The 12,665-nt window shown below is 41.9% G+C and overlaps 1 protein-coding gene across 3 annotated transcripts; it reads left to right on the top strand.

Annotated features, from left to right (window-relative positions):
* The first annotated feature begins 208 nt into the window (after positions 1-208).
* Positions 209-12,512, top strand: LOC106612901 (rab5 GDP/GTP exchange factor). Of its 3 annotated transcripts, none has more exons than XM_014214556.2 (9): positions 209-507; positions 1,567-1,768; positions 2,132-2,307; positions 9,148-9,317; positions 9,574-9,655; positions 9,851-9,983; positions 10,089-10,180; positions 10,314-10,570; positions 10,699-12,512. In XM_014214556.2, the coding sequence occupies exons 2-9, from the start codon at positions 1,590-1,592 to the stop codon at positions 11,098-11,100; spliced, it is 1,491 nt and encodes a 496-aa protein (XP_014070031.1). In that variant the 5' UTR covers positions 209-507; positions 1,567-1,589; the 3' UTR covers positions 11,101-12,512. The 3 variants fall into 3 exon arrangements, with proteins under 3 accessions (XP_014070031.1, XP_014070032.1, XP_014070033.1); XM_014214557.2 differs by having other exon boundaries at positions 309-507; positions 1,541-1,768; XM_014214558.2 differs by lacking the exon at positions 209-507 and adding an exon at positions 681-763.
* The last annotated feature ends 153 nt before the right edge of the window (positions 12,513-12,665 follow it).

The following is a 12,665-nucleotide window of genomic DNA, read 5'->3' as shown; positions in this document are numbered from 1 at the left end:
CTATACTATAGCTTCCAAAATATTTTTTACAATTGAGGAGGAGTGCCAGGATGGCTGCGCGGTGGCTTCAATACAGCGCCCCCCTGTCAGTCATCCAGGGTTTATACACATAATTTGCCAGGACCCAGTGGTCAGGACAGCTGAATCCCTGCCCATCTTCCGAAAACGTCTGACATCAATACTTTATTATATAGCTACTTGCTATGAATGTGATATGTGGTTGTCCATATCTAGCTGCCTTAAGATTCATACATGTAAATCGCTCTGAATAAGAACCCCTTATAAAATGAATAACATTTTTATAATTTCCCATTTTAAAGAATATGGTGTTGCACAGGACTGTCTGTATACCTGAAATGGTCTCAAGAGCGCGCTATTGGATATCGACTAACGAGGAAGAAGGGTGACTACGTAAACAAACTGGTCTGTCAGACGGGTGGGTAGTAGATGGTGTCAATGGCTGCAGAAAAAAACTACATATCTACACTCAATAATCTTTCTGAAAAGGTAAGGAGTCGCAGAATGTTGTTAGCTAACGAAATTGTTGAATTGTTTGTCAATTTTGTTGGGTCTGAAATTACTGTCACCCTAGCTAGCTAACGTCAACTACAAGTGCAAACTAGCTAGCTAGCTAATGTTAGCTTCTGGTAGTGTGAGCCAACCCCTAGTTCAATCTCTACTCTGGTAAGGACCCAGTGGTCAGGTGTGTCCATTGTAGAATACTTAATTATGGTATTTTTGTAGCTAAGGACCCAGTGGTCAGGTGGGTGCATTGTGGAATACTTAATTATGGTATTTTTGTAGCTAAGTTTACTGTTAATATTTAGCTACCAGAAGAAGCCTAGCTAGCTTTGTCATGTCATTGTGTCGCGTTTTTCGTGAATTTAGAGCTAGCTAATGTTAGCAAGCTAGTTAGAGTTTTGCTAAGCCCATTGCATTGCTACATGTATAGTACACAGTAGTAGGGTTAGTTATACAAATATTTGGTAGTAAAGTAGCTAACTAGCGTGTTAATAAATCAGGATGTTTAGCTATTAGTAACGTTGTAATGTGGCTTCAAACAAAGTCAAGTGTAGGGCAGCTACACTATTGGGATTTGACACAGCTAGAAGGCCATAAACATTTTTACCAGTGTTTGTGGTCATCCATTAAATTCCTCCTGTGTTGATTTTCGTATCATACATTCCCAACGTGAGTCGGTAGTCAAAATCATCAGAAATGGGCAGATTCTTAGGGGTTCAAACTCTTGTCAGATTTCCACTGTGTTGAACTTAATGTTATGTGGTAAAGGTGTAAACACTGCCATATGAAATCATATTTCGATACGCACAGGAATTCATTAAGATTTTCAGTGTGTGGATTGAAATGTGTCATTACGCTAGCTACCTCTATTAAACATACATTTTTATCAAATACCTCAACCTGAATGTGGCCCATAGTGTGTAGGCATTCAACTTTGTCAAAGTCCTGATGAATAAAAAATAGCCATCAAGTTTGATGTAGGCCTTCTTCTGACTGCGGATCTTTCTACCATTCACAGTCTTGTCTTTTTCCTGTTATTCCCAGCGTATCCACGCTAGCCGTGAGGAATGAGCCACCGGTCAGAACGTCGTGGGATCCATGTGGACCAGTCAGAGCTGCTGTGTACGAAGGGATGTGGTTTCTATGGCAACGCGGCCTGGCAGGGCCTCTGCTCCAAGTGCTGGCGGGAGGAGTACCAACAAACCAGACACAAACAGATCCAGGAGGACCATGCACTGGCAGAGAGGTGTGGTTGTCTATCTGAGCAAACTTGTTTTGCGTCGACCCCCAGCTGTTGGGCGGAGGAGGTAGCACTCGATTTTAAATCTAGGAACCCGGTGGCAAACACTGAATGCCCCGCAAAAAATTGAGGGGTGCAGTCAAAAACAAAACAATAACAAAATGCAGCTGTAACTTTTGATCATTGGTCCAAAAATATTTTAACAGCCATTTTCACAGAAGCAAATGGAACAGTGTCATGTTGCTGTCTGTCATTAGTTGAAATGATTCTTGCCTTTTTGATCTCTGACATTTTTTCCATCTCTGCCTGTCTGTCTGTCTGAAGTATTGATCATGTGGTAGTAACAACAATGCCTGTTCTTTGTCCCAGGTTACAGAAGGAGGAGGAGGCAGCGTATGCTAACAACCACCAGGGGGCAACCCAGCCCCAGCCTGCCATCGCACCCTTCAGCAAGTTTGAAGAGAGGAAAACCAAGGAGAAGTCACGTAAAGTCAACACAATGACTAAGTTTTTCACTCCCTCAGCAAAGACACCGCCCAAGAAAGGTAGGGTCCAAGTCTTTGAGATAGGGTTTATAGTGTTTTCTCTACCATTACTTGAGGTATGAGCAGATCCAAACCAAAACTACCTTCCCACTGCATAATGTTGGTGTACAGTTTCTCTTTCCCCCGCTATTTCAGAATTCTGCTCCACTACCACTCTCTCCCCCCAGTCACTATGGAGGAGGTCACATGGGGCATCCAGCTAGAATTCCTTAGATTTTCAACCTCTCCCAGACCCAGTCTATTACCTACACTGCCTTCAGAAATGATTCATACCCCTTGACTTATTCCACATTTTGCTGTGTTAGTCTGAATTCAAAATTTATTAAATATGTTTTTTCTTACCCATCTACACACAATACCCCATAATGATAAAATAAAAGGCATATTTTCAATGTATTGATAATGAAATACAGAAGTATCTAATTTACGTAAGTATTCACACCCCTGAGTCAATACATTTTAGAATCACCTTTGGCAGCGATTACAGAGACTTTCTGGGTAAGTCTCTAAGAGTGTTGCACACCTAGATTCTACAATATTTGCCTATTATTTTATTTTTTCTTTGTTCTTCAAGCTCTGTCTAATTGGTTGTTGATCATCGCTAGACAACAATTTTCAAATCTTGCCATAGATTTTCAAGCAGATTTAAGTAAACTATAACTCGGCCACTCAGGAACATTCACTGTCTTCTTGGTGCGCATCTCCATTGTAGATTTGTCCTTGTGTTTTAGGTTATTGTCCTGCTGAAAGGTGAATTCATCTACCAGTGTCTGGTGGAAAGCAGACTGAACTAGGTTCTCCTATTGGATTTTGCTTGTGCTTAGCTCCATTCCGTTTCTTTTTTTATTCTGAAAAACAACCCAGTCTTTAACGATTACAAGCATACCTATAACATGATGTAGCCACCACTATGCTTAAAAATATGGAGAGTGGTACTCAGTAATGTGTTGCATTGGATTTGCCCCTAACAGTTTTACCTCAGTGCCATGATGCAGACAGGATGCATGTTTTGGAATATTTGTATTCTGTACAGGCTTCCATCTTTTCACTCTGTCATTTAGGTTAGTATTGTGAAGTAACTACAATGTTGTTGAGCCATCTTCAGTTTTCTCCTGTCACAGCATTTAAATGGTGAAATCCCTGAGCGGTTTCCTTTGACTCCGGCAACTGAGGTAGGAAGGACTACTGTATCTTTGTAGTGACTGGGTGTATTGATACACCATCCAAAGTGTAATTAGTAACTTCACAATGCTCAAAGGTATATTCAATGTTTTTTTTTTTTACCTATCTACCAGTAGGTGCCTTTCTTTGCGAGGCATTGGAAAACCTCCCTGGTCTTTGTGGTTGATTCTGTGTTTGAAATGCATTGCTCGACTGAGTGATCTACAAATAATTGTATGTTTGGGGTAAAATCATCTTTAACAGTATTATTGCACACAAAGTGAGTTCATGCAACTTATTATGTGACATGTTAAGCACATTTCTACTTATTTAAGCTTGTCATAACAAAGGGGTTGAATACTTGACTGAAATGACTCAAGACATTTCAGCTTTTCATTTTTAATTTGTAAAAGTTTCAAAAAAACATAATTCCACTTTGAAATTATGGGTTATTGTGTGTAGGCCAGTGACAAAAGATCTCAATTTAATCCATTTTAAATTCAGGCTGTAACACAACAAAATTTGGAAAAAGTCAAGGGGTGTGAATACTTTCTGAAGGCACTGTACATGTTTCAAGCAAACCACCGTAGTCCCTGTGCCCAAGAACGCCAAGGTAACCTGTATAAATGTATATCGCCCTGTAGATGAGAACGACTCACAATACCATCATTAAACCAGCATTAAGTTGGCAGATGACACAACGGTGGTAGGCCTGATCGCTGACGACTGCTTGGCATCTGACTGCAAGGCACTACAGAGTAGTGCGTCCAGCCCAGTACATCACTGGGGCCGAGCTCCCTGCCATCTAGGACCTCTATACCAGGCGGTGTCAGAGGAAGGCCCAAAACATTGTCAGACTCCAGCCACAGGTCCCACAGTTGACCGTGCATGTCAGAGAAAAAAGCGAGCTATGAGGTCAAAGGAATTGTCCGTAGAGCTCCGAGACAGGATTGTGTCGAGGCACAGATCTGGGGAAGGGTACCAAAACATTTCTGCAGCATTGAAGGTGCCCAAGAACACAGTGGCCTCCATGATTCTTACATGGAAGAAGTGTGGAACCACCAAGACTCTTCCTAGAGCTGGCCGCCCAGCCAAACTGAGCAATTGGTGAGAAGGGCCTTGATCAGGGAGGTGACCAAGAAGCCAATGGTCACTCTGACAGAACTCTATAGTTCCTCTGTGGAGATGGGAGAACCTTCCAGAAGGACAACCATCTCTGCAGCACTCCACCAATCAGGCCTTTATGGTATAGTGGCCAGACGGAAGCCACTCCTCAGTAAAATGCACATGGCAGCAAGGCACCTAAAGGACTGTCAGACCATGAGAAACAAGATTCTCTGGTCTGATGAAACCAAGATTGAACTATTTGGCCTGAATGCCAAGCGTCACGTTTGGAGGAAATCTGGCACCATCCCTGTGGTGAAGCATGGTGGTCGCAGCATCATGCTTTGGGGATGTTTTTCAGCGGCAGGGACTGGGAGACTAGTCAGGATTGAGGGAAAGATGAACGGAGCAAAGTACACAACCTGATCTAGTGCACTCAGGACCTCCGACTAGGGCGAAGGTTCACCATTATTATAATTTTATTGTTGTTGCTTTGTCATTATGGGGTATTGTGTGTAGATTGAGGGGGGGAAAAACGATTTAATAAATTTTATAAGGCTGTAACGTAACAATGTAGAAAAAGTCAAGGGGTCTGAATACTTTATACTATTTTATTCGTTATTCACTGTGTATTTATTCCTCGTCACTATTTACATTTTAATTTAATTTTTTATTTTTTTACTGCGTTTTTGGAAAAGGACTCGTAAGTACATTTCACTGTTAGTCTACACCTGTTGTCTATGTGACAAATAAAAATTGATTTGAAGACCGTATCCCAAGGCAAACCTAATTACATTAATCTGTGAGGTCATATAGAGGAAATAAAATCACCACACCTTAACCCTTAGCCTTCAATTTCCACGCCTCTGCGGAAATCTAATTAACACACACAAAAAAATCCCTGTCTGTTTTAAGCTAGAGATATATATTGGTGAATAGGTGGCAGAGCTAGAGCAGTGTTTGTCAGACATAAGACATCCTGAAAATTGGTCTTCTCACAAACGTCTGTAGCGTCCGAACGATGGCGTTCTCCATTTTGCTCTAGGACGCCCACAAGCGTCAAAATACTTGTCTGAAGTCGGTACAGCCACTTCTGCCAACTTCTGTCTGTAGCGTCCGAATGGCTGCACACTAATATGATCCCTCTGTGGAAAGCTGAGACTCTCACGAACATCATGATGATGATCTCTGTTTTTGCTCTAGGACACCCACAAGCCTCATAAGACTCATCTGAAGGTCCCCAATACCAGTTAACACAATGAAAGTTTAATGCCTAAAATAAGGGGATAAGTATATGTAAAAAAAAAAAAATCTTATCTCTCAGATATATGGCAGACACTTCAGAATAAACTTCCTTTAGATTTTTTTGGGGGGGACTGTTGTTCCATGTAGTGAATCTGTTATTCAATGTGTTTCTATTGGCTAATAGCAGTAATGCCAAATTCAATGTTGAATTATTATTATTATTCTTTTTGATACCTTAACTTACATCTAGGGGTTCCGCTAGCGGAACGCCTCGCCAATATCCAATTGAAGAACGTGGCGCGAATTACAAAAACCTCAAAAATGCAATAATTTCAATTTTTTAAACATACGACTATTTTACACCATTTTAAAGACACGACTCTCGTTAATCTAACCACATTGTCCGATTTCAAAAAGGCTTTACAGCGAAAGCAAAACATTAGATTATGTTAGGAGAGTACATAGCCAAAAACAATCACACAGCCATTTTCCAAGCAAGCATATATGTCACATAAACCCAAAACACAGCTAAATGAAGCACTAACCTTTGATCTTCATCAGATGACACTCCTAGGACATTATGTTATACAATACATGCATGTTTTGTTCAATCAAGTTCATATTTATATAAAAAAAAACAGCTTTTTACATTGGCATGTGATGTTCAGAACATGCATTCCCACCCAAAACTTCCGGTGAATTTACTAAATAACTCATCATAAACGTTGACAAAATACATAACAATTATTTTAAGAATTATAGATACAGAACTCCTTTATGCAATCGCTATGTCAGATTTTAAAATAGCATTTCGGCGAAAGCACATTTTGCAATATTCTGAGTACATAGCTCAGCCATCACAGCTAGCTATTTTGACACCCGCCAAGTTCAAGCTCACTAAACTCAGAATTACTATTAGAAAAATTGTATTACCTTTGCTGATCTTCATCAGAATGCACTCCCAGGACTGCTACTTCCACAAGAAATGTTGTTAGTTATGTCCAAATACCTCCGTTTTGTTTGTGCGTTCAGGTCACTATCCAAAGGGTAACGCGCGAGCGCATTTCGAGACCAAAAAATTAGAAATGTTCCTTTACCGTACTTAGAAGCATGTCAAACGCTGTTTAAAAATCACATTTTATGGTATTTTTCTCGTAAAATAGTGATAATATTCCAACAGGACAATAGTGTATTCATTCAAAGAGGAAAAGAAAAAACAGCATGGTCGCGGGACCGCGCATATCCAATCTCTTAGTCACCAGGCAGACCACTGACAAACTGAGCTCCTCCACTCTGCCCAGAGACAGAAGACGCCTCATTCCGCTTTCTGAAGGCTTTAGAGAGCCAATGGCAGCCTTAGAAAGTGCTACGTAACAGCACAGATACTGTAGTTTCGATAGGGACTAGAAAGAAGAACTACAAATTCTCAGACAGGCCACTTCCTGCTTGGAATCTTCTCAGGTTTTTGCCTGCCATATGAGTTCTGTTATACTCAGACACCATTCAAACAGTTTTAGAAACTTCAGGGTGTTTTCTATCCAAATCTACTAATAATATGCATATTCTCATTTCTGGGCAAGAGTACCGTAATTTCCAGACTATTGAGTGCACCTGAATATAAGCCGCGCCCACTGAATTAAAGTATACATTTTATTTTGAACATAAATAAGCCGCACATGTCTATAAGCCGCAGGTGCCTACCGCTACATTGAAACAAATTAACTTTACACAGGCTTTAACGAAACACGACTTGTAACAACAACAAAATTAGCAGTAAGCTTTAGTTGTCTTTTTGCACTGAGTCAATTCCTCACGCTGCTGTTTCCAACGTCTTATCATCGACTCATTAAGACCAAGCTCCCGTGCAGCAGCTCTATTTCCTTTTCCAACAGCCAGATCCATCGCCTTCAACTTGAAAGCTGCATCATATGCATTTCTCCGTGTCTTTGCCATGGTGAGGGTGACAAAATGACTACCGTAATCAGAATGATGGGAAGTTTGAGAGCACTCGATTTAATCTAAACAGTAAACAAAAAAGTTGTTTGACCTTAACCCGTTCGGCAACTTCATTGGTCTAATGAAAGCTTCATGCCGCCAAAAAACTGAGCACGTCACAGAATGCGTTTTTTTTGGGGGGGTGAATGAAAGCGGGAAAAATCCATATATTAGCTGCGTCATTGTTTAAGCCGCGAGGTTCAAAGCGTGGGAAAAAAGTTGCGGCTTATAGTCCGGAAATTACGGTAGTAACCAGTTTAAATCGGGTACGTTTTTTTCATCCAGCCGTGAAAATACTGCCCCCTATCCCAAACAGGTTAAGGGTAAAATCAATAAGCTAAATAATATGTATGACCATCTTAAAACAAGTCCCCATGTTAGTTTAGAACCCATCCCCCGGTTTAGACTCTAGAGGGTTTTAAGACAGAACTGTTCAGATAATACAGGACAAGCCATGGTTGATGTAATTCATGCTGAACCGTTTATTTGATGCGTAGCAAAAAGTAACTAGCTAAACATAAATTGCAGAAGGATGTTGTGTGAAATCACAACTCTGCAAGCTGTGCTGGTCAAGGATGAGATGAATAGAAAGCCCACCCTTATTTTTCTCTACATTATATCAAGCACCTAAGGAATATTGTAAATACACAGGTATATCATTCCCTCCATTATAAACTCAGCAAAAAAAGAAACATCCCTTTTTCAGGACCCTTTCTTTCAAAGAAAATTCGTAAAAATCCAAATAACTTCACAGATCTATATTGTAAAGGGTTTAAACACTGTTTCCCATGCTTGTTCAATGAACCATAAACAATTAATGAACATGCACATTCTGTGTGTGATTTCCTGCAAGACAGGAATGTCAGTGTTCTGCCATGGCCAGCGAAGAGGCCGGATCTCAATCCCATTGAGCACGTCTTGGACCTGTTGGATCAGAGGGTGAGGGCTAGGGCCATTCCCCCCCAGAAATGTCCGGGAACTTGCAGGTGCCTTGGTGGAAGAGTGGGGTAACATCTCTCAGCAAGAACTTGCAAATCTGGTGCAGTCCACGAGGAGGAGATGCACTGCAGTACTTAATGCAGCTGGTGGCCACACCAGATACTGACTGTTACTTTTATTTTGACCCCTCCCCCACCCCCCTTTTGGTCAGGGACACATTATTCCATTTCTGTTAGTCACATGTCTGTGGAACTTGTTCAGTTTATGTCTCAGTTGTTGAATCTTGTTATGTTTATACTAATATTTACAAATGTTAGGTTTGCTGAAAATAAACGCAGTTAACAGTGAGAGGATGTTTCTTTTTTTGCTGAGTTTATGTATCCTCCCCCCTCCCAGAATCCGTCCCTGGCGAGGCCCTGTCGACCCCCAGCCCCTCAGTGAGTCGCAAGCCCTTAGAGACGGACCGCACCACACAAGAGTTCATCGACTTCCTCAAGACACTGAAACCTGGCAGGGAGATCTTCAAACAGTGCCGAGCCTTCACAGAGAGCATGGCCTACAAGAGGGTGAGTAGTACCCCACAATACCACCAGGGGCTTTTGAATGTGGAGAGCCTGATGGGGGTTACCTCTATTCATTCACCCCTCCGGCTTTTGTTTGGACCATTTCACTTCCTCGTCGTAGAAGAAGAAGGATGACAAAGACAAACGCTGAGGTTACTCTAGAGCATTGAGTGTATAACCAAATGAACTCGCCCTTGAACTTGAAATGAATGAAAATGTACGACAATCCCTTCAAGCTTATAGTGAGCTTGTTCCCCAGGACCTGGGTGCTGATGAGCTGTCTGAGTGCGTTCAAGACTTCTACCAGAACCTTTCAGACCGCCTGCACACACACTTCAAAGGTACACCTCTCCTTTCCTCACCTCTACTACTCTAATACTGGAACATTAAGGATATCTTGAAGTAGGGGCTTGATGATAAAGTTGCTGGTGACAATGAAGAAGAAGGAACATACTTTTCTTTCAGAGAGCTCTCCTAAAGGTAGGCCTTGAATAACTCATTTGCTGTTTTCCCGTCTGTGTCCGTGTTGACCCCAGGGTCGTCGGAGCGCGTAGAGAGTGTGATGGACGAGGTAGAGAGGTACATGATGACACGTCTCTACGAGGAGGTCTTCTGTCCTGAGACCACAGACGATGAGAAGAAAGACCTGGCCATTCAAAAGAGAATCAGGTAAAGACATTGAAACAGATATGGTACTGAGTTTGAGTATTGAAGCTGCTGTATGCCTCCTTGTACATCTGTTCACTAAAGTGGGTGGGGGTGGGTGGGTTGCAGGGCCTTGCATTGGGTCACCATTGAGATGCTGTGTGTCCCTGTGGATGAGGAGATTCCAGAGGTGTCTGATAATGTGGTCAAAGCCATCACAGGTCAGACTTACAATATATTAATTTGTTTTTAGTTTTTTACAAAGAGACACAAACATTAAATGAACATGCATGTGATGTAGAATGTCATCATAGCACATTAACTACCACTCTGTTCCACCCTAACCTCCTGTAGACGTGATCGAGATGGACTCGAAGCGTGTGCCCAGGGACAAGCTGACCTGCATCACACGCTGCAGTAAGCACATCTTCAATGCCATCAATACCACCAAGAAGGAGGCGGCATCTGCTGATGACTTCCTGCCCACCCTCATCTACATCGTCCTGAAGGCCAACCCTCCGCGACTGCAGTCCAACATCCAGTACATCACCCGCTTCTGTAACCCTAGCCGCCTCATGAGCGGAGAAGACGGATACTACTTTACCAACCTGGTGAGAGGGCTGTGTCCACAAAGCAAACAGACAGACGAGCTGTACCAAACAAACTCAATTTACACATATTAAGAATGTATTTTCTGATTCCCCTAATTCCCCTCTGTCTCTCTCCTCTCTCTCTGCAGTGCTGTGCGGTGGCCTTCATAGAGAAGCTGGATGGCCAGTCTCTGAACCTGAGCGTTGAGGAGTTTGATCTCTACATGTCAGGCCAGGCGTCTCCCCAGCGGCCCCAGGCTGTCCCCTCCCCCGCCTGTAGTGCTGCTTTCAGCCAGATGAACGACAGTCTGGACCTACTGACGGGGCTGGGCGTGAGGCAGGAACGTGTCATGGAGGGGGCTCGCCGCCTGGAGAGTGACCTCATCGACTGGAGGGATGGGGTAGAGCACAAAGTGCAGGATGTGTTGGAGAGGTTCCCCCTGGAAATGCACCCCCCAGCGTCCCCCACCGCCTCTTCTGCCATAGATGCTGACAACGTGGAAAACGACCACCTGCCTTCTCCTCTCCAGCCCCAGTTGTTTGCCGGCTGACCTCCCCCCCCCCTTAGACTTGTTACTCTCTCTCTCCACCCTGGAAAGTGTCTCCTGTCCTTATGCACATATAGGTTGCCTCTAATGGATCCAAGAAATATAACTCCAACCCTCCCCATTTGTATGCACACTTAAAATAGATGCTTGCAGTTGCCTGAACCCCAGTACTCTTAAATAGCCAACTTTCTCGGTCTGTCTTCCCCACTGATTGGTAAGAGGACAAGATGGGTTGCAGGCATATTGCCTTCTTCCATGGTCATGAAGGAAAGGAGATGAGGAAAGGAAGCTTTAAGAGTATTGGGACACAGTTCATTGATCTTGCCCTCCTTTGTCCCCTATATTACTCCTCCTGACTGAACCCAAGTCAGAGTACAGAAGCCCAAGCGAGAGGGATCTGTTGGGGTCGCGTGAGTGTATGTGACCACGACCAAATTTCCCCTGAAGATGTCTATAAATAAGTATATATATATATATATATATATGTATATGTATATATATATATATATATGTATATGTGTGTGTGTGTATAGTTTCATTTCCCTGCCAAACCTGTTCAGTCATGCGCTCAGTTTGAGGAAGTTATTTTATTTTTCGATTATTCAGGCTATAGTCTTCTGAGAGGGGATAATGATCTTTATCCTATTAAAATGGCTAGATTGATACTGTAGCTCAAAGTTTACATTTTGTCTGTAAGAAATACGTGATTTGCAATTCAGAGTATAGGAGATAGTAACAGTCACTTCTCTCTTGTTTGGCCTTGTTTGACTGCTGAACAGCAGCTTCTTCAGAAGAACAGAGAAAGGGTGGATATTTAGAATGTTTATATCTAAGAAGAGTACTTTTAGTAAGTTCTTTATATTATTTTACAGTGGTGTATATTATTTGTACAAATGTTTTGGGGGTAAATGTTGCCAAACAGAATAGCCATAACAATGTTGATCTCAGCTCCATGTAGTAACCATTCATTCAGGGTCAGATGGATATATGAAGGAACAGTAGACATTGAGTTGAATGAGTAGTATCTCTGATGCAACAGAAAGGTCAATTTACATACTACCTATATATTTTCTGTTCTGTTATCATGTTTCATTTTATTACATTTGTAACTATCAGATCGGTGTACAAATGGCCAAATCCTGGTTGCCAAAATCCATTCAATTTAAACACTAACTGAAATAACTAGGCATTGGATAGCACACAGCAATCAATGATCAGGTATTTTTGAAAGCAATGTTAAAAATATATATATATATATATCACACACACACATCTGTACAACCTTGTAGGTTTGTTTTTGTATGTTGAAGGAGTAACTCAACATTGTCTTGTATTTTAATGTAACTTATTGAGACAGTTTTGTTTTATAGTGTCCATGGGTTATTTGTGTTGATGAATAAAATAACTCAAAAGCTGGTCTGTGTCTAGAAGGCTTTGTCACCGCTGTAACATGACAATCTAGGGTAAGTAGAAAAAAAGTTGAGCAAGCAAAGGTGTGTTTGCAATGTACACAGTGAACAAAACATTAAGAACACCTGCTCTTTCCATGACTAAATGACCAGGTGAAA

The sequence above is a fragment of the Salmo salar genome, chromosome ssa09 (genome assembly GCF_905237065.1).
Source record: "Salmo salar chromosome ssa09, Ssal_v3.1, whole genome shotgun sequence".
Taxonomy (NCBI): Eukaryota; Metazoa; Chordata; class Actinopteri; order Salmoniformes; family Salmonidae; genus Salmo; species Salmo salar.
The sequence above is the reverse complement of the archived record's forward strand: the minus strand, read 5'-3'. Positions and strand labels throughout refer to the sequence as shown.